The sequence below is a fragment of the Mobula birostris genome, chromosome 27 (assembly GCF_030028105.1).
Source record: "Mobula birostris isolate sMobBir1 chromosome 27, sMobBir1.hap1, whole genome shotgun sequence".
In the NCBI taxonomy this organism is placed as follows: Eukaryota; Metazoa; Chordata; class Chondrichthyes; order Myliobatiformes; family Myliobatidae; genus Mobula; species Mobula birostris.
The window spans coordinates 16,221,355-16,244,196 of record NC_092396.1 but is presented as its reverse complement, the minus strand read 5'-3'; the positions used below and the strand labels follow the sequence as shown (position 1 = coordinate 16,244,196).

At 42.6% G+C, this 22,842-nt stretch overlaps 1 protein-coding gene across 1 annotated transcript in view; it reads left to right on the top strand.

The window, feature by feature from the left end:
* Positions 1–22,842, top strand: part of LOC140188529 (calmodulin-binding transcription activator 1-like) — a 1,232,669-nt gene that overhangs the window by 1,077,871 nt on the left and 131,956 nt on the right. Inside the window, exons 7-8 of the mRNA XM_072244898.1 lie at positions 16,765–16,905; positions 18,859–20,753. Of these exons, the coding sequence (XP_072100999.1) occupies positions 16,765–16,905; positions 18,859–20,753 (2,036 nt within the window). The remainder of the gene's footprint in view (positions 1–16,764; positions 16,906–18,858; positions 20,754–22,842) is intronic.

Genomic DNA, 22,842 nt, shown 5'->3' with positions numbered 1-22,842 from the left:
CCACACATTTTAATTCCACATCCCATTCCTATTCTGACATGTCTATCCACGGCCTCCTCTACTGTAAAGATGAAGCCACACTCAGGTTGGAGGAACAACACCTTATATTCCGTCTGGGTAGCCTCCAACCTGATGGCATGAACATCGACTTCTCTAACTTCCGCTAATGCCCCACCTCCCCCTGGTACCCCATCCATTATTTATTTATATACTCACATTCCTTTTCTCTCTCTTCTTTTTCTCCCTCTGTCCCTCTGACTATACCCCTTGCCCATCCTCTGGGCTTTCCCCCCTCCCCCTTTTCCTTCTCCCTGGGCCTCCTGTCCCATGATCCTCTCATATCCCCTTTGCCAATCACCTGTCCAGCTCTTGGCTCCATCCCTCCCCCTCCTGTCTTCTCCTATCATTTTGGATCTCCCCCTCCCCCTCCCACTTTCAAATCTCTTACTCACTCTTCCTTCAGTTAGTCCTGACAAAGGGTCTCGGCCTGAAACGTCGACTGTACCTCTTCCTAGAGATGCTGCCTGGCCTGCTGCGTTCACCAGCAACTTTGATGTGTGTTGCTTGAATTTCCAGCATCTGCAGAATTCCTGTTGTTTGGTCCCTTGTGTCTGTTTTGTCTCTCTGTTTGAGTGGAGGACTTACGGTAAGATGGTGATGCATTTGGACGCAGCAGCTTTACAGGCCCAACCAAAGGTGGTATTGTCTTTTTTTAACATATTTTTTTATGATCACAAAACCCTATTGGACATTAAGAACTTAAAGTACTGCAGGTATACCCCACTAGCAAGTTGCTGGTTGACGGAGGAACTGAAGGAGCTGGACGGTGCTGATTATGCTGATACCTGCATCAGAGAGACAGCAGAATGGGAGCACAAAGGAGGTGTGCATCTAACAGCGAGTGATTGTCTTAGTCACATTTCTTGTAATCACAAGACCCTGTTGACTTTGGTTATGTTGAGTCCAATTCACTGGTCTATTAGCGAACAGCAGGTGAGCTGCGTGGCCTCAGTCGTAGTGAGGACTAGACCTCAAGCCACGGGGTCTTCTGTTTGCATTCACCTAGGAGAGAGAAGTCAGAGTGCTGGAGGTGGCGTGACATGTCCAGGGTTCTCTAGCGGGAGACATGATGTATTACATTTGACTGCAGACTGCTGCAGCATTCATGGATTTGGACCTGAACTTCTTTGTCTGTACTGTATTTTACTGCTGTCTTATATGTGCTTTGTGCTGTGTATGACTGTTGGTACTGTGTTTTGCACCTTGGCCCCGGAGTAACACTGGTTCGTTTGACTGTATTCATGGGTATTCGTGTATGGTTGAATGACAATTAATCTTGAACTTGAGCTTGAACTTAATAATGTGGCTTCTTGTTTCCAAAATTGATAGCCTCACATTTTCAGCATTATACAATATCTGCCAACTTCTTGCCCAATAATATAAACTTCCTGAATCACTTTTGAGGTTCTTTGTGTGTCTTCCTCATAACTTGCTAACCCACCTATTTTTATTTCATTAGTGGATAAAGTCCCTTTATCCATGCCATTGGTACAGATTTAAATAGGTACAGATTCCTCTGACACCCCACTAGTTGCCATTGCCAATTAGAAAAAGATCAATTGTCTTGAATGTTTTCTGTTAGTTAGCCCACTCCACTATCCTTCCCAATATGTTACACCCAAACCCAATGTACATCTTCTTGTGCAGTACCCTTCTAAACAATACTTTATTGAAAGCCTTCCAGATAGCCAGTGTACTCTATCTATCTACTGGCTCTCCTTATCCACCTTATTTGTCGCATCCTTAATGAACTCTAGCAAATTTATCGAACATCATTTAGCTTTAATGAAACCCCTGATACTTTGGCCTATGAATTGAATTGCTCAACAGCTGCAGTTGCAGCTAACAGTCATGCAGAGAGCAACACAAGATTGACAAACCTTCAAATCTTCAGGAATTAATTATTAACCTCATACAGATTGAAGTTGGTTTATTATTGTCACATGTTCGAGATACACTGAAAAGCTTGTCTTGCATTCTGTTCATACAGATCAAGTCATTACAAAGTGCACTGAAGCAGAACAAGTTAAACAAAACACAATACAAAATAAAATGTAACAGATACAGAAAAAGTGCAGTGCGGGTAGACAGTAAGGTGTAAAATAATAGTGAAATAGATTGTGAGGGCAGGAGTTCAACTTGTCCTGCTAGGGAACCATTCAAGAGTCTGATAATAATGGAATAGAAGCTGTCCTTGAGCCTGGTGGTACATGCTTCCAAGTTTATTTGTCTTCCTGCCATACTAAGCCATAATGCATCCCAATTGGAAGCCTTCTATTGATTAAAAAAAAAGTTGTTAAAGGTTGATGGGGACAAGCCAAAATTCTTTAGCTTCCTGAGGAAGTGATAATGTTGGTGAGCTTTCTTGGCCATACTGTCTACATGGTTAGCCCAGGACGGGCTATTTCTGATGTTCATTCCTCAGAACTTGAAGCTCACTACTCTCAACCTCAGCCTCAGCACTGTCGATGTAGATTGGAGCATGTATACCTCCCCTTCATGAAGTCAATGACCAGCTCTTTTGTTTTGCTGATGTTGAGGGAAAGGTTGTTACCATGACATTATGTTACTAAGTTCTCTATCTTCTTCCTATACTTGGACTCATCATTATTTGAGATATGGCCTACCACGGTGGTATCATGTGCAAACTTGTTGGTGAAGTTAGAGCAGACTCTGTCAACACGGTCAAGAGTGTACAGGGAGTAGAGTGCGGGTGTTATCAGGAACTTGGAAGTATACTGTAAGTTCTAAGTGCATTAACAGGATTTGTGATTTTCTCCTCCCCTCCACTACATTTTCTTTCAACAGTGTTGTTTACCATGTTACAGTCCAAATATATTACAGAGGAAGGAAATTGTTAGGGTGAAGCTGCAGGTGATGTGATCAAAGCTCAAGGATATGTTTCAACCAGAGTTGACAATCCTTGGAAGTATGGGTGATGCAGTGGGGATCAGGAGAATAGAGGGTGAGAGAATTGTATATCTAGGCAAGATTGCAGAGCTGTGGAGGACATTGAAAAGGTTTGAAAGTAGCATTGAGAAATTAGGGTGGTTGAGGGACTAGAAATCAATGCATCCCAGGAAGCATAAGGTTAATGCGCGAGCAGATCTTGGTTTGGGTTAAGACACAGGCAGCAGTCTATCGCTCTGAGTTTGAGATTTGACTAGTATGCCATTGGAATTGACTGGAAATGAGCAAATGCTTCAGGATAAGATGGACTGAAGGAATAACTGAACACATGGGTGTCATGGAAAATGAAGCTGATGGCCCTTCTAAGGGAGAGGATATGATGTCAGATGATAAGTTTAGAATTGAACAAGGAGCTGGAAGAAATCCACCCTCAGCTGAATGGATGAGAAGTTCCCTCATGTGTAGATCGGAACAATCCAGCTGAACAATAAGCGGTTTTAATTCGGCAGTAGTTGGCAGATGCTTGGGACAGCTGGTGGGGGAATTAAAGTATATTACATTAGTGCAACAGTATGTTCTCCTGACCTTGGAAATGAGACATTTTATTGCGTATAAGGCGAGGTTACTATATTTTTTAACTAACCCACATTCTATTTGCTCTGCAGAATTAGAGAGATTTTTACTGCATGTGTGACCTCTGCCCTGTTTAAAGAAACTATGTAGAGGGCTTTATGCTCAAACTACGTTCTGTATATCCTAAATATGCTTCATCTGTGTATGTAACCCATCCTGTCTTTGCTTTGGGATAGGACTAGGTAGAGGGAGACTTCCTCTGTATCTGACATGTGCTGTGGAGGTTTTTGGTAGGCCAATGTAGGACAGGGGTCTCAACTGTTTTTATGCCGTGGACCAATGCTTAAACAAGGGCTCTGTGGACCCCAGGTTGGGAACCCCTGGTAGGAGGATGTTATAGACACAGGAGATACTACAGATGCCGGAAATCTTGAGCAACACACACAAAATCCTGGAAGAACTCAGCAAATCAGGCAGTATCTATGGAGGCGAATAAACAGTTGACATTTTGGGTTGACGCTCTTCGTCAGTTCTCGGCCTGAAACATCATCTGTTTTCTCTGCTCCATTTCTGACTTCATGAGTTCTTCCAGTATTTTGTGTGGTTTGTTGTTGAAGGATGTTTGTACCTAGCCAGAACTGTATGTTGCCTGGAGGTGTTTGATAGGAAATGGAGAGGGAGTTTTTCATCTGTATCTAGCCTGGGAGCATTTGCATTGTGAAAAAGATGAGGTTTAGAAGAATTATACACAGACAATGATTTTACTCTTAAGTCCATAAAAACATCAAAGATGAATGCCTGACAGAAGAAAATAGAATTTATCAATAATAAAACCTGCCAGGGGCAGCATGTGCACTTGAGGAGAATAGCAGAAAATTAATTGTAAACCATTAGCAGGATGTCAAAATAAAATATTCCTGTTGTAAACTGTAATGAATGTAAGAAATTTCCACAAATTTAGTGTGGATTTTCTGTCTCATTGTTCAGTGGTTTTGTAAATGGCTCTGTGCAATGAAAGATTGTTTGAGAAACTATGTCCTACAGCACACAGATTTTATTTATTTTCTGTCACCAGTTGCCGACGCTGACTCATTTTTCCTCTCTCTTAAATAATCCAAGTGGGCATTGTTCCATGGCTACAGACTACCCCTGTTGATGTCTTCTGTGGGTGTCTTCAGGGGGCTGTTGGACAGCAACATTCATCCACAGAGACCCCTGGGAGAATTGTTGGCTTCAAGAGGGAGGGCATCATTTTTCACTTCTGGCCATTGACTTGGACTGAGGATTTGAGGCTTTCCCCAGCTGGTAGCTGACAGTCAGTGGAGTTTTACCACCTATGATCAGAGTGTGCTGCATTTTCTGTGTTGGTGGTGCTATAGACACAGGAGAAAATGCAACTAAAAAAAGCTGATAGTATGGGTGAATCTCCTTCACTTATTGTTCAACCCAAGCTGTCAGTTGGATATTCTTCTTTTGCCAGTTACGACACTGGCATTTAGGGCAGCAATGAGGGTCCTCCATCTCTGGCGGCGTTCACAGTTTCCTTCATTCTGTCAGTAGCTTCCTCTTGGTTTACTGCCAGTCATTCAAGAGGAATACCATCAGACTCAGATGTAGAAGGATTCTTCATTCCTGTTTCTGTAACAGTTGTGTTTGACCAGGCAGGGTTGTTAGCCCTCACCTGAACCCCCAAACCTAGAGGATCAGTGGACCACTCTTAGTCTGGCCTCTAATCCTTAGCCTGTTTGGCATGGGTGACCCTACCAAGAGCCAAAGCATAAAGCACTGATTCCAACCAGCATAGTTCTTCGGGCCATTGACACATGCAAGCCTCCAAACCACACCAAGGTTGTGGTCCTCTTGGTGGCAGTTAGATTTAGGCACGGATGAACAGAGCTCTTCCTAACAACTCCGTGAACCTGTCCCACCTGATACCAGTGCTGATCTGCATCTGAATATCAGCTAGCCAGCCAGCACCAATATGTCCCCTATCCAGAAATGTTCATATCTGCTTTAGAATTATTGATTGAGCTTTTATCTGTTGTTTTCTCTGAGAGTTTTTCATGCACTTAGAAAGAGCAGCTTAGCTTTGATTAAGATACATCTCTTGTTCTGCACTCCTCCGCTTGTTTCTTTCATTTCCAGCATATCAATTCCCATCATATTACTCAAAACCTCAGTCAATACACATTTTTCTATATTCCAGGCAAAGAATAAAAGAAAAGCAGTCTTCATGTAGCATCTTTCAAAATATGAGACCATCTCAAAGCAAGTACTTTGGAAGCGTCATTCCTCTTATAACGTACCAAACACAGCAACCAATTTGCACACGCCAACATTGCACCCAATGAGATAAATGCCCATATCATCCATTTTTATACTCTTGATTGAGGAATAAGTATAAGCCAAGGTACAGTGGCAAATGTTTCTGTGCTTCTTTTGATGTATTTTGTGAGTCTTTTACAATCATCTGAGAGTCAAAAAGAGCTTTATGTTAATATCTCTTTGCATTACACTGGGACCTCAGTCCAGATCTTTGAGCTTCATTTTCTGGAGTCAGGTATGAAACCAAAATCTTGGTATTCAAAGTTGAGAGTGTGTCACTCATTGAGCAACAAGGTGAATATGCCATCTGTGTTGGAGGCCAAGTGATGGATGTTTCAGTAAAATCTAAAGAAATCATGACTGAAAAATTGTTACAGTTACTTAGAGGAATTGTTTGCAAACATGTCTTAAAGAATTTTTGTGCAAAAGTGACTTTTACTGTTTAATAAGTGTAATATTCTCACAAAAAGTGACTCCTAAAAGTTGACTATTCTGTTTTGAATTATCTTTATTGCTTGCTTGGAGTTTACAGCCTCTCGAGCTGCAGTTGTGCATGCAACATCAGATGTTTTTAAATATCATAGGAGTGCGAAAGAGGCAAAAATACACCAGGTTGGCCCATCTTAATGATCAGATCACCAGCAACCAGACTAAACTCAAGTTTGAGCTCATACCCAATGGGAATTTCATTTAACGACAGCACCTCGAGGCTATGGTATATCTCTGATTATGTGGAAGAAAGGCTTGTTAGTTTAAGGAAGGTAACTGAGGTGTTCATCAGCTGCTCTTAAGACACAGGTCTATCCTTGAACTGAGTATCGGTACTGAAATTTTAAATTGGAATAGTCTTATTGCTAGGCTTGATAGCTATATTCAAAAGAAAGATCCACATGGAGTTGAGTCCACGGCTAGATCAGCCATGATCTTAATGAATGACCGAACAAATTCAATGGGCTAGAAGGCTTATTCCTGCTCCTATTTCTTATGTTCTTATACCAAAGGTAAACTCATCAGATATGCTAACAACCGTCAGGAGTACTGCTGAATACAAGCAGATTTTAGTTGAGGTTTTGTCCACATTCAGGGCGTCCCATGAAACACTCTCAGGGTGGATACACATTGCTTAAATAGAGAATTAAGACCTCTCAACACTGCTTAACATATCTCTTTCCATAGCATTCTGTCAACAGTCACAGGTAGGAGGACATAATTTAGATATATAATGAAACTCTTTCCATGTTATCCCAGCAAGCATTCATGTGACTGAAACAGGTGATGCAGCAGAATAATTTTATTTTAGAGACTGTATAATTCCTTTTGACTTCAGCGTGAGCAGAAGGAATTATACAGTCTCAAAGCCATGTCCTTATGATTGTAGTGACCACACCACCCAGGAAAAAAATCAGAGATCTTCCAAGCACTGGTTATATGCCTAATATTTGTATATGAAAGTTCCCTGAGCCCAATCTACGGCTAAACCACGCTAAAACTGTCTGCGTTGAAGTGATCCTCCGGAAACAGAGCAGTATCCATGTAAGACAACCTGCAGTCCACCTCATATGGAATTCCCCCTACCAGGCATCAATATTTTTAAATGTGGCGATTGAGAGCTATTCAATCACAACCTGTTCACTAGGTGATTGTGAGATCCAAGCAGCATCTGTTTTATTCTGTCAGTGCAGCAGAACATTGCTTTTTGTTCATCAGAATGGTTTACATTGAGGACATAAAGGAATTGATTTTAACACCATCAACAAACTTCAGGAGTGGAATTTCTGTTGATTTTTCTTTCCCAGGGTATTCTTAGCTACATTTTCTCCAGGTGTATCTGTCTTCATTTCTGGTGTGGTCTGGTTGACTGGAGTAGATTTACTAGAGCAATACTGCCATCTGGTGTATATTTCTTGCTACTGCAGCAACCCCACTGTAATACCAAAATCCCATGATAAATTGCTTATTGCAAGGGCTTGAGGAATGAATACAGCAGAGCTATTTGTTTATGAACAAATTTGTGTACTTTTATTTGAAGGATAAGAACAAAATAAACAATTTTATATTTGCAATTTTGAAATGATACATAATACTCAGGGTAAAGGCAGCTAAGGTTAAAACTGATTCAAAGTCCTTCCAGAGCAACCCATCAAACATTACTAATTCAGTAAGATTAGAGAGTAAAGCTTTCTCTACACTATCTAATATTTCCAGGGGAACACTGATTAGATATAGGGGAAAATTCTCTCTATAAGCACATCCAGGGCAAAAATGGTTAGATAGAGATTAAAGGTATATATTAAAGAGAGTAAAGGAAATTACAGAGACATGAGAGAGAAGTGGCCAGAATTGATTGGAAAAGAACACCGACAGGGATGATGGCAGAGCAGCAATGGCTGGAATTTTTGGAAGCAATTTGGAAGGCACAGGATATATACATCCCAAAGATGAAGAAGTATTCTAAAGGAAACATGACACAACTGTGGCTAACAAGAGAAGTCAAAACCAACATAAAGACCAAAGAGTATAATAAAGCAAAAATTAGTGGGAAGTTAGAGGATTGGGAAGCTTTTAAAAAATAACAAGGCAATTTAAAAAGTCATTAAAAAGGCAAAGATGGAATACGAAAGTAAGCTAGCCAGTGATATTAAAGGGGATGCCAAAAGTTTGTTCAGATACATAAAGTGTAAAAGAAAGGCAAGAGTGGATATTGGACCACTGGAAAACAATGTTGGAGAGGTAATAATGGAGGACAGGGAAATGGCGGATGAACTGAATAAGTATTTTGCATCAATCTTCACTATGGAAAATGCTACGAGTATGGTGGAAGTTCTAGGTATCAGGGGGCATGAAGTATATGAAGTTACCATAACCAGACAGAAAGTTCTTGGGAAACTGAAATGTCTGAAGGTAGATAAGTCACCTGTACCAGATGGTGTGCACCCCAGAGTTCTGAAAGAGATAGCTGAAGAGATTGCGGAGGCATTAGTAATGATCTTTCAAGAATTACTAGATTCTGGAATGGTTCTGGAAGACTGGAAAATTGCAAACGTCACTCCACTCTTCAAGAAGGGAGAGAGGCAGAAGAAAGGAAACTATAGACCAGTTAGTCTGACCTCAGTGGTTGGAAAGCTATTGGAGACGATTATTAAGGATGAAGTCTCAGGGTACTTGGAGCCACATGATAAAATAGGCCATAGTCGGTATGGTTTCCTCAAGGGAAAATCTTGCCTGGCGGATCTGTTGGAATTCTTTGAAGAAATAACAAGTAAGGTAGACAAAGGAGGATCAGTTGATGCTGTGTACTTGGACTTTCAGTAGGCCTTTGACAACATGCCACACATGAAGCTGCCCCTGTTATTACAGGAAAGATTCTAGCATATGTAAAGCAGTGGCTGATTGGCAGGACACAAAGAGTGGGAATGGAGGGAGCCTTTTCTGACTGGCTGCCAGTGACTTCTGGTGTTCCACAGGGGTCTGTGTTGGATTGATTCTTTTTACATTATATGTCAATGATTTGGATGATGGAATTGATGGCTTTGTTGCAAAGTTTGCAGACAATATGAAGATAGGTGGAGGGGCAGGTAGTTTTGAGGAAGTAGAGAGGCTACAGAAGGACTTAGACAGATTAGGAGAATGGACAAAGAAATAGCAGATGGAATACAGTGTCAGGAAGTGTATGGTCATGCAGTTTGGTAGAAAAAAATGAAAGGGTTGACTATTTTCTATATGGAGAAAAATATACAAAAAAAAAACTGAGACACAAAAGGTCTTGGAGTCCTTGTGCGGGATTCCCTGAAGGTTAATTTGCAGGTTGATTCAGTGGTGAGGAAGGCAAATGCATTGTTAACATTAATTTTAAGAAGACTAGAATATAAAAGCAAGGATATAATGCTGAAACTTTATAAAGCACTGGTGAGGCCTCACTTGGAGTATTGTGAGCAGGTTTGGGCCCCTTATCTTAGAAAGGATGTGCTGACACTTGAGAGGGTTCAAAGGAGGTTCACAAAAATTATTCCAAAATTGAATGACTTGTCATATAAAGAGCGTTTGATGGCTCTGGGTCTGTATTCACTGGAAATCAGAATATTGAGGGGTGATCTCATTGAAACCTATTGAATCACGAAAGGCCTTGATAGAGTGGATGTGGAGAGAATGTTTCCTATGATAGGAAAGTCTAAGGCCAGAGAACACAGCCTCAGAATAGAAGAACGTCCTTATAGAACGGAGGTGAGGAGGAATTTCTTTAGCCAGAGAGTGGTGAATCTGTGGAATTCTTTGCCAAAAGCAGCTGTGGAGGGCAAGTCTTCATATATATTTAAGGCAGAGGTTGCTAAATTTTTGATTGGTCAAGGCATGAAAGGATCCAGGGAGAAGGCAGGAGATTGGGGCTGAGAGGAAAATTGGATCAGCCATGATGAAATGGCAAGGCAGACTTGATGGGCCAAATGGTCTAATTCTGCGCCTATATTTTTATGGTCTTATGGTCTAAATCTCTCTTTACTCTGTCACATCAGCTGCTCCTGGGATAGATACAACACCAGTTAGATGTTGAATAAATCTTCCCCTATCTGTCTCATTAAATGCTGTCAAAGTAGGTACAGCATGGGTTAGATATAAAGCTTTGTCAGCATTGTCCCATCAAAAATTGCCAAGCAGATAGTATACAGATCAGATAAACAGTTAAACTCCCTCCACATTCAGTTATTCCTTGGACAAGTATCCAGTTTATTGGGGTCATAGAAATTTACATTAGGAAAGGAGACCATTCGGTCTGTCAGATCCCTTTTGGCAAAGTGGTGCAACTTACTTTATTCCCAGTTCAAATTCCCTGATTCCTAGCTTTCAGAACACTCCAGAACAAATCTTAAAAATCCTCTATTAAATTAAACCTATGTCCCCCTAGCTGCTGACTATTCTGCAAAAAGAAATGGTTCCTTCCTTTTCATACCAACCAGATCACTCAGAATTTTTAATACCTCAGTTAAATGTCCCCTCAGAAGCTGAAATATGAGGATCCAGTACTTAAAGTCATGCAATGCCGGTCTGAGGAAACAGACCAAAGGTGAGTGTAGAGCCAAAGAGATGACATTAACCATAGACCTATTTTGGCAAGAGATGAATTGCAGTAGGCCAAGGTTGTCTGGGAGGCTAGAATTAATGCAGCCTCTCTAAGCACTTCATGATAGTCAGAGCGACTGTCAGAGTCAGTAGACTGGTCCATGCTCAAAGACCCAGTGCTCAGCATATATGAATATGTCAGCACCATCACTGTGGTCCAAAGAGGTCAGGCCAGGTGTTCCCAAACCAGAAACCATTAATGAACTGGGAGATCCATTCCCTGCTGAAGTCTAAAACCACAGGGTTCAAATCTGGTGACATGATCTTCACAAGAAATCAAGATACGACTTCTGTAATGATATCAGGAATGCCAAGAGACAATATCCATCCAAAATCAAGTCCCAGACCAGTTGTGGCAGGGCATATATGCTGTAACAAGCTACAAAATGGAAAGAGGCAGCATTACCAACAACAACACATACCTTCTTGATGAGCTTAATTAATTCTATGCATGTTTTGAACAGAAGTGGATTGGAATGTCACCACCTGCACCATTTCGGACATAAAATCTTCCAGAGAGTGAACCCACTAAAAGCAACTAGCCCAGATGGTGTTCCTGGCCATGTCCTTTGATGCTGTGCAGATCAGCTGATGGGGGTATTTGCAGACATTTTTAACCTCTCCCTGCTGAGGTTGCTTCCTGCTTTAAGGAGATCGCTGTCAGCTCGGTGCTGAAGGAAAACCAGGTAACTGCCTTGGCAAATACTGCCCTGCCCAGTGCTTAGAGAGGCTGGTAATAACGTGCATTAGTTCCAGCTTCCCAGACAACCTTGCCCCACTGCAATTCGCCTACCACCAAAATAGGTCTATAGTCAACGTCATCTCTTTGGCTCTTCACTCATCTTTCGAGCATCTGGACAGTAAAGACACCCATGTGAGACCATTGTTTATTGATTACAGCTCACATTCAATACCATAATACCAAATTCCTCAACTTGGGACTCAACAATTCCCTTTGCAACTGGATCCTTGAATGATAAGATAAACTCCTGACATCATAATTTACATCATTGTGACCTTGCACCTTGTTGTCCACCTGCAATGCACTTTCTCTTACTGTAACACTTTGTTCTGCACTTCGTTACTGTTTTAACTTGTACTTACCTCAATGTACTGTTGTAATGAGTTGATCTGAATGGATGGGGTGCAAGGTTTTTCACTGTATCCTGGTACATCTGGCAACAATAAAACTGTTCACCAATTTACCTCAATCTTCTTCTAAGGAAACACTCCCAGTTCAGTGATCTGGTGATTAAGTTAAAATTACATCAATTTACCTGTGTTCACACTCCAACAAGAAACAGGAATACTGAAGGAGTTTATTTGGTAGGGTTGGAATGAAAAGCAGTGGTTGCAATGAAATTGGCAGGCCAGGCAGCATCTTTAGGAAGAGGTACAGTCGACGTCTCAGGCCGAGACCCTTCTTCAGGGATCCCTTCTTTAGGGATGCTGCCTGGCCTGCTGCGTTCACCAGCAACTTTGATGTGTGTTGCTTGAATTTCCAGCATCTGCAGAATTCCTGTTGGTTGCTATGAAATTGTTGGGTCCCTAAAAAACTATCTGGTTGTCCTCAAGGGGTGGAAATCTGCCATCCTTGTCTGGTTTGGGTCCATCAGTACAGTTGACTCTTAATTGCTTCGGTTTAGCAGCGACTTGAGATAGCTAACAAATGCTGTCAGTTTCAGTCATGTCCATGTCCAATGATTAAGTAATTGAGTATATCGTCATAACTATAATTATTCAGCAGTACCAGCAGTTTCATAAGTCTCCATTGTGCCTTCTCTGGTGTTAATGCCATCACACGTTTTCTGTGGTTTGGTAACTAAAGCAGTACTGTAAAGTAGTCTAACTAGTTTCTCTATTGTTGAATCATGTTCTTCCTGCTTGTGGGAAAATATCAAGGTCAGTGATCCAAAGAGAGTGAGCAGTCAGCATGACGCTAGTATAGCTCAAGGCGTCGGAGTTTGGAGTTCAGTTCTAGCGCCATCTGTAAAGAGTCTCTTTACATCCTCTCTGTGGAATGCATGGGTTTTCCTCGGGTGCTCTGGTCTCCTCCCACAGTCCAAAGGTGTATTGGTCATTGTGTGGCTCGAAGGGCCAGAAGGGCCTACTTCGCGTTATGTCGCTAAATAAATAAATACATTGCAAACGTAAGTGTTGGGTGGTAAAAGGAAAAAGCAATTGATAAAAAGAGCAACGTTAGAGTACAAGAGTAAATATGAATACATACTGTAAACGTGTCTACAAATACATAAAAGATGAGTGAAGACAAATATGGGCCTCTACGGTTAGAAATGGGAATTCATACTGAAGAACATGGAATACCAGAGCAATGAAGTAAATATTTTGGTTCTACCCTGACAGAAGAGGACACAAGTAATTTACCAAAATTGTTCAGGAAGTAAAGTCTAATGAAGGCTGGAAATTTAAGAAAGTTAGTCAGGACTACTTCCTTGATAATTTAATATCACTGTAAGCTGATAAATGGAAGTAACAGCAGAAACAGTGCATGCCTCAGTTAGAACTTTTTAGAATTCAGTACATTTTGGAATAGCCCCTGCAGATGAGAGATTAGCAAATGCAGCCCCATCATTTAAAAAGAGGGGAGAAAGAGAAACCACAAAAGTACAGACTAATTAGCCTGACATGAATAATGGGGAAAATGCTAGAGGCAATTATAAATTTGAGATTAGAGACATTTAGAAAAAATATCAAAGAGATCATACAAAGTCAATATGGATTTCTGAAAGAGAAATCAAATTTGACAAACATGCTAGAGTTTTTTTGAGGATATGACTGGTGGAATAGATAAGGGAGAATCAGTATATGAGAAGCATTTGGATTTTCAGAAAGCTTCTGATAAAAATTTCACAGAAAAGATTAATGTGCAAAATTAATGTATTTTAATGCTCATTGATGAGTAATGTATTGACATGGATCACAAATTGTTTGACAATTTGGATGAAGGAACCAATTAATTCTTCCAAGTTTTCTGACAGCACTGAACTGGGTGGGATTATAACTTGAGAGAAAGACGCGAAGAGACTCCAAAGCAGGTTTTTTTCGATTGAGGCAAAGCAATGGCAGCTGCATCTTCATCCTCATAAGTTCAAGGTGATGTGCTTGGGAAGACGAATAAGAAGAGGGCGTAAATTATGAATTATAGGCCCCTATTGTTTACTGAATTGCTGCACGAAAGGGTGTTGAGGCCAACTTGCTAAAATATTTAAGAGAAAGATTGGTGCGTTTCTATATGCAAAATACATCAAAGGGTGCAGGGAGAGTGCAAGGTTATGGTATTAAGACAGAAGATCACTTATGATTATACTGAATGGTTGAAAGGCTTAATGGCCTAGTCCTGTTCTAATTTTCTGTGCCTCAATGTTTTTTCTATGTTTCAGTCAATGTCTTGGTTTTCTTGTGGTGACTACACTTCAAAATACTTTGACGGCTTCAAAGTGCTCTGCAGAGTTTCCTGAGGTTGTGAAAAACACAAATATAAATTCATGCTTTTCCTTAACATTTAATGGTCTGGAATTGTAAGGTCTCTGCACTTAGAGATGGTTGCAATCCCGTCCTCTTTCATTCCCCCCTCTTCCCCCCCCCAAAAAGGCTCTGCATGGTCAGAAACATTCCTTAAAGGATTTTACAATATGGCGATAGAATGGTCCAGAGCTTTCCCTAGGCAATAAGAGGAAATATGCACTCAAGATAAATCTTTCCTGTGATCTACAACACACCACCAGCAAAACATATTCTCCCTCTTGCCTAAGGTCTTCTTCTACTGCTCTTACTACCTTTGATCTTCAAGCACAGCCCAGCAAAGTGGGCTCTGTGTGGTCTCCTAGGATGGGGGATAAGGGGTAAGGAGAGAAAGAGAAGGAATCTTCACAAAAAAAGGAAAGAACTGAGTGAGAACCCTGGCAGTGGACAATGTATGATCAGTACCATAGTGGATTTACACCAGACCTCTGTAGCAGCTGAACCACCATGGATAAGGCTTCCAAGAAGACAAAACTGGGAATTTTCGCAAGGGCACTTAAAACTTTTGTCCAAGCAAAATATATTCTCAGTTTGTAGTGCAAATTCCTGTCACATTTATAACTTCGATAGTGCCAGGCCTCCACCAGTCTTCCTCATTGATGCCAATGTGACTCATTCTGAGTAACGAAGTTCTTCCCTAAACCTTTTCTAAAGCTCTCTCTCTCCCCCCCCCCCCGCCCCCCCCCCCCGGACCCCCATCTCTCTATTCTTTCTGGAATACTGGTTTAATTTTATATACTTTTCTCTCAAGTGGAATCTGACTGACCACATTCCAAACAATCTGTCTAAACTCTTGCATTCCACTGAACTTGCTTGTAAAGCTTCAACATACGCATAAAGAAACACTTGGGAAATGCAGAATACAGGAACCAGGACATCTGGGGTCTCCTATGACATCTGGTCAAATTGACCCACCATTGATTAAATAGCAACAGACTCTTAATTAACCTCAAAATAAAATGAGATCTTACTTAATGGTCTTCATGGCCTCAAATTGAAAAACACTTCACTTTCCAGGACGCAGTCTTCCTGATCGTAAAAGTCTTCAGTTATGATGTGGAATATAGTATTATTTAGTCTTTTGTTTATGCACAAGAGTAAATAAATGGGATTCTAGATTTTGTACAGCAGTGAGCCGGAAAAGCTAAACCTTGAGAAGTCACTGAGAGATCACAGTTCAAATTTCCTGTGCAGTTTTGGATACCTTACTCGAGAAAGGACAGGGCAGAAGGGCTTGTAATTAAGGGAGTTTATTTACATCCTCAACAACTTGTTTTACTAATCACCTTTAAATATTAAAATATTTTATGAGTCTTCACAGGAGTATTATCAAATAAAATTTGACCCCAAGTTAACTTAGTCAAAAATTAGACTTTAATGAGAGCTTGACAGAAGGGAAGAGCTAGAGATGCAAAGAGTTAGGGGATGGAATACATTACTTTGGGGCCAAAGTATCTGAAGACACTGCTGACAGTGGTGGATAGGTAAAAATTGGATACGCAAGATGACGAGGTTGTGGAGGAAAAGGATTTTGTGGGGTTGAAAGGCAGGAGGAAGTTGTAAAGAATTAAGGAAAGATGCTACAGAGGAACTGAGTGAAGGATGAGAATTTTTGAAATAAACCCTGTCCAACAGAAGATTGTGAAAGTCAGTGAGTGGAGCGTGAAGGGTGAAAGAGAATCTGTGTGACTTATAAACAACGTGCTGTTCGTTCAATTGTCTGCTGATCAACAAGTTTACAACTGTATTTTTTTTAGTCAGAAAAGCTACTCTGTGCCATGCTCTCCAAGTGGTGAAAGTCGAGGAGAGCGACAAAGGAAAATTATCTCTGATGCTCCCAGATTGTTCTCTACCAACCCCGGAGGAGAGGGGGTTTAAACTCTAGAACATACAGTTAACATTCTACATCCAACTCATTCACCAATAGCTAGGTGACAGGCTACTGATAGTTAAACAAAAACTAAGGTTCCACTTGATCACCTCAGCCTCTAGCTGGCCTTGTGACCATGACTTTCTTTAAAAACGGCTATCCTTCTGTGAAGTGGTTAATCAACATGGCTACTGTCTCCTGTTGGTTTATCTTCCGCTTCTTAATTGAGATTTTTGCAGGTAGTTTTATTTGGGCCAGACCACGATCTGAGCCATATCCCTTTGGTCCCAGTGCATCATTCATCCCCATTCCTCCCTCCCCTGCCCACCAGTGCGAGCCAGTTTCTCACGGTGTCTGCCTTTTTCCAACAGTTCACGGCATCAAATGGACCTGCAGTAATGGGAACACCAGCGCCGGTTTCTCAGTGGAGCAGCTTGTTCAGCAGATCCTGGACAGCCACCAGACCAAGCCTCAGCCTCGCACTCACAACTGCCTGTGCACCGGCAATCTGGGTAGGACTAACTGGGAGTAACCCTTCTAATTAACATGAACCTTTTGGCATATGAAGCTTTAAAAATTAAATCTGGGGATTTTTGTCCCATTAATACTGCCCCTCATCCTCCACAACCTCACCATCATTCTCCCGAATCTGTTCATTCCCTTAGCTTCCGCCCGTCTCACTGGGACAATGAGTGTCACTGGATTATTCAACCATGGTGACTCTCCCAGAAAAGCCCACTCCTCTCCTTGCTGATCCTCTATTGAGGGGAGATGCCCACAGATTGCCATGTCATTTCTTTTGTTTTCCACTTAAGGGGAAATAAAGAAGGCGTTTGTGGTTTTGAAAGTGGAAGAACCAGGGGATAACATGCACAGACACACACAATCACATGCCATGTACTATGCTCTGCAGGTCACACAATACTGCTCTCAACCTCAGGATGTTTTAAAGCTCTTTAGAGCCAGTGAAGAGCTTTTTGAAGAGTAGTCACTATTGTAGTGTGGGAAATGCGAATGGAATTTTACACACAGCACATTCCCCGCAATGTGATAATTGTCATCAAATGTAAAAGTTAATGTAGCTGGGATACCGAAGAAAGCTCCTCCACTCTAAGAATGCTGCCTTGGTATATTTTGTATCCACGCGAGAAAGCAGAATGGACCTCACTTTTGCATCTCTTCTAAAAAGTGGCAAATCTGTGAGTGCGGTGCTGGTGAGCGTGTGGAACAATGCATTGCATTGTGCAGTGCTCCTTTCAGGATGAGGGAAACGAGGCTGACTGGGTAATAATGAGAATCTTGATCAGTTGGCGGGCAAACTGCGGTGAATGATGGGAGGGGAATGGACCTTTGTTCTTAAATCAATGCTATTCTATAACATTGATTTCAGGCGTCATAGATTTATTAAGCATACAGGGCATGTAATTGTACAGATACAAGGCAAGTTCTGGTTTTAGTTACAACCAGAACTAATGAGAGTTGATTTGTATTTTAACTGCATTATGACGACTTTAATTTATGCAATACTTTTCAAAAGATTCCAAGCTGGCTAACAGAAGCTTTATCTAACAAAACAAAATGACACGGATCCACATAAAGAAATAACAGATAGGTGACCAAAGGTCTGGTCAGAAAGGTAGGTTTTAAGGATAAGCTGAAAGAGAAGAGTAACACACACAAAATTTGGATTTCTAGCATCTGCAGATTTTCTCTTTTATGTGAAGAGAAGGGTGTCAGATGAGAGGGTGTAGGGATGCAACGATAGGCTTTGGGAATCTCAGGATTCAAGGGAGCAGCAATGGCGGTCTTCCATCTAGGCTAGGTTTGATCCCCGGTCAAGACTGAGATGGCAAGGCATTATGGATGGGAGAACTGTAGGAGTCAAGTACCTGGGAAAGAGTGTTGATGCAGAGTTCAGAAGAGCTTCTGAGGCAGTTAAATGCCAGTGATGAAGGATTTCAGTGAATAAGCAGATCAGTCTGATATCTGATGGCACTTCCAACAGTGTAATACTCCCTCAGTACCAGAAACAGAAGTGTTGTCCTGAAATTTGAGCTCCATCCCCGAAGTGGGACTTGAATCATAGCCTTCTGCCTCAGGTGCATAAGAGGGATTCACTGAGTCACTGTTAACCTGACTCGGTGAGATGCTCTGATGTGTCTCCAGATGGGATGAGTTATTCGGCATGACACTGGACCAATGATGTTTGGGAAGGTGGGGGAAGAGAGTTCCTTGCCTGGATGCTAAAGTATATGTATCTCTGGGGAAAGTTCACCTGGAGCTTTTGAATTCTCTTCCCAAAGCTTCCTACATTAAAACTCTCCTTCATGCTGACCCATGTGGCTCAGTGTAACTTGTGGGAGGGAAGAGGATGAAGTAAATATTATTGAGTTGCCAATTGATTGGATTTGCCTATTCTTACTTCCACCATCACCCCACCACCCCAACCTAACTTCCTCCTCTAGGTGCCGGGAGCAGTGTCCACCACAAGTGCAACAGTGCCAAACACCGCATCATATCACCAAAGGTGGAACCACGAACAGGTGCCTACAGCAGCCACCCAGAGGTCCAAAATAATGATGTGTCTGAGGGCAAGAATGACCATGGTCATGGCAAAGTCTCAAGCCGTGAGAAACGGAATGGTAAGCTGGCCAAACCTGTCCTGCTGCATCAGAACAGCACCGAGGTCTCCTCCACCAACCAGGTGGAGGTGCCTGACACCACCCAGAACTCCCCAGTCTCCATCAGCAGTGGTCTAAACAGTGAAACGGACATGGCCGACAGCCCCGCCATCACTGGCGTCTCCAGCATGGCCGTGGCCTCGGTCATGTGCAGCCTAAGCCAGAATGCCACCGTTTTCATGTCAGAGGTCACCAACGAGGCAGTGTACACCATGTCTCCCAGCGCGGGCCCCGGCCAGCACCTCATTGCCTCAGATGCGGGAGCCCAAGGCCTGGTCCTGGCTGTCAACTCAGATGGACACAAGTTTGCATTCGCCTCCTCAGCAGCTGCTGGAAACCCAGATGGATTGTCCATGATGTCAGCCAGTGTGGCAGAAGACTTGGTCCTCTCCTCCACCCTGGAGAGCAGCGAGAAGATTCCAGAGGCCAACATGAACTTTGACCCTGACTGCTTCCTCAACAACCCTAAGCAAGGCCAGACATATGGTGGAGGAGCCCTGAAAAATGACAGCAACAATGGCAACCAACGACAGCCACCAGGCAGCGAGGCTAGCTATTCCTTCAGTGGGCCCCTGGTAAAGGAGATCAAGACAGAGGATAACTCATTTGACCAGCAAATGGGCAAGGAAGGGTTCCAAACCAGCTCCACTCCAGCCTCCATTTCCTTGACACCTGGCTCGGCCTTGCTCTCCTCTGGGGGCCTCAGTCCCAGCACTACACTGGAACAGATGGATTTCAGCGCCATTGACTCCAGTAAAGACTTTTCCTCGGGTTACACCCAGAATGTCCAGAGCCCCCATGTCCACCAGAACCCCTCACCCAGCTTCTTCCTGCAAGAGGCCAATAAAGCTCATCACCTGGAGCCCACCACACATAGCAATGGTCTGAGTGACAGTGGCGGAACACCTTTCGCCAGCACCTTAGGGCTGGCCAATGTCAAGACAGAGTCACCCACGCAGACTGCATCCAGCTGCAATGGTCCAGTGCAGCAGGGCCGCGTCGATGCCACCCCTTCCCTACAGCTGCTTCAGTTCCAGGCCAACTTTCAGCCCATCGCAGCAGAGACAGAGGTTCCCATGGAGACAACGGCTCCGTCAGAGGGAGGCGAGGGCCTCCTGAAATCAGCTGAGCTCCCGGCCTGCAGCACCGAGCACTACATCCAGGCTGAGGGCGGAGGGGGCAATGGGCTGCCCATCCTCCAGGGCAACATGGTGTCAAGCCTGTACCCAGTAGCCCATCACAGTCTGGGGGCCTCAGCCAACATGGAGCTCAACCTGGACCACTTTGACATCTCCTTCAGCAATCAGTTCTCAGATCTGATCAATGACTTCATATCGGTGGAGGGCAGCGCCAACACGCTGTACGGGCAGCAGCTGGTGGCGAGCGAGGCGGGAGCTGGGACCAGCCTGCAGCAGTCAGAGGACGAGAGAGCCAGGGTGGCAACCTTCAGCCAGGCTGAGATCTGCATCCCTTGCTGCAGCCCTCAGCAGCAGCCGCAACAACAGCAGCAGCAGCAGCAGCAAGGCCTGCAGCTGAGCAACGGGGAGAGCGGGGGCAGCTCCATGACCTACATGCACGTGTCCGAAGTGGTGTCAGCTCAGGGAGCCCTGGGGTCGCTGCAGCAGAGCGGCCGATTGTTCATGGTGACGGATTATTCTCCGGAGTGGTCTTATCCTGAGGTAAGGGACTCTGCTGGGAATTACTTCCATTTCACACTAAAATTGTCTCCTCATCTTCCTACTTGGGGCTTTCCCTAGTTTATGAAAACTACGGCCTCTTTCTCCCAAAGAAAGCAGCTTCCTCTCATTCACTCCATCGGTTCCTTCAGGGTATTAATATTCTTTATTAAAACAGTCAAAAAAAACTTTTGCCCCTTTAACCCATCTCATCTATGCCAACTGTGTTGCCCAGCAAGCTCATCCCATCAGCCCACATTCGGCTCATAGTCCTCTAAGCCTCCCCTATCCATATATTCATCTACAGTAGATAGCCTTTAATGTGCCCAACTCAACCACTGTATCTGGCAACTTATTCCAGACACACACCACCCAAGCTGTTTCTGATATCTCTTTTAAATCATTCACCTCTGATTTTAAACCTGTGACCCCTTGTTTTTAACACACCCTCCTTGGGAAGAAGACACTGCACTTTCACCCCTTCAATGCCCCTCATGATCTTATATACTGCTATCAAGTCACTGCTCAATAGCCTATGCTCCAGGGAATAAAGTGCTAGTCTATACAATCTTTCCTTTTAACTCAAAACTCCATGTTACCAAGCAACATTCCGGTTAATCCTTTCTAAAGTCTTCTTGATTTAATAACATCTTTCCTGCAGCCGAGTGACCAAACTGTACACGATGATCCAAGCACGGCCTCACCAGCATCTTATATAACTGCAACATCCCAATTCCTATACTCATTGCTGTGACTGGTGCAGACCAGTGTGCTAAACACATTCTTCAGCACCCCAAACACCTGTGACATAGCTTTCAGCAAGCGAGCAAGTTTATTTGGATGGCACTTTTCAAGCAGAAGGCAATTCAAAGTGCTTTACATAGAACAAGATATAAAAATCTAACATCAAGTTTCAGACAATATATAAGAGAATAAAATCACACAAAAAATAGATAAGATAAATACAAGTTACAGAGCCGGAGATCCTAATTAAAAGTCTCAGTTAAACAAATTTTTATGCTTCAATTTAAAAGAACTTAAAGTTGGGGAGATTTCAGATCCTTTGGAAGGTTATTCCACATATGTAGAGCGAAGTAACTAAAAGTTAAAAGTATAGTAACTAAAATCAAATTATGTACTTGCATTCCAAGATCCCTCTGTTCCATCACACTCTCCAGAGCCCTACCATTCATTGTTTAAGTCCTAACCTGGTTTGATCTCCCAAAAGGCAATACTTCGAGTTTATCTGAATTGAATGCCATTTCCGAAGCCTTAGCCTGCATACACAACTGATCAAGATATCCCATATTTTATAACCTTCTACACTATCTGCAACACCAGCTATATAAGTATCATCCACAGACTTACTAACCATGCCTTTAAATTTGCATCCAAATCACTTTTTATAAATTACAAGCAACAAAGGTCCCTGTGGCATACTATTATACACAGAACTCCAGTCTGAGAAACAATCCTCCACCTTCACCCTCTGCCTCCTACCACTGAATTCAATCTGCTACATCCCCTGGATCCCAGATGAGCCTTGGTTATCCGTGATAACATTATAGTAAATCCCTGCCCCCTACCCATGAACTAACGTCTTTCCGAAGTTTAAAGCTGAGAAATGAACACAATATTCTCACTGGGTCTGAAATGATCAGCATAAGATCCTTGCCAATGCATTCAGTGCCACTAGATGGAGACAGTGTTTGCTTCTTAAAATTGTTTAGTCTGAAACAGACCAACACACAGATGCTGCTGTTGCATTTCACTGATTCCCCACCTTTCCTTCTTGTAAATGTCCTCCTAATGCTTGAGGATTTTGACTCCAATTCATCCTCACTAATATCCTCAGTCCTTCCCCTCAAAGGTTGGGTTGCTAAGAACAGATATCTGTGTTTGGTATTGGTATTGATTTGGTTTTGTATTGTCATGTGTACCAAGGTACAGTGAAAACAGGGAATTTGAGTTAATCTCGGGATTGGCTTAACACTGACAGAAACAATGAAATGCTTGTCTTGCCTACTGTTCAAACAGATCAATAATTACCATGAGACAGAGAAACAGAATTAGGCCATTCGGCCCATCAAGT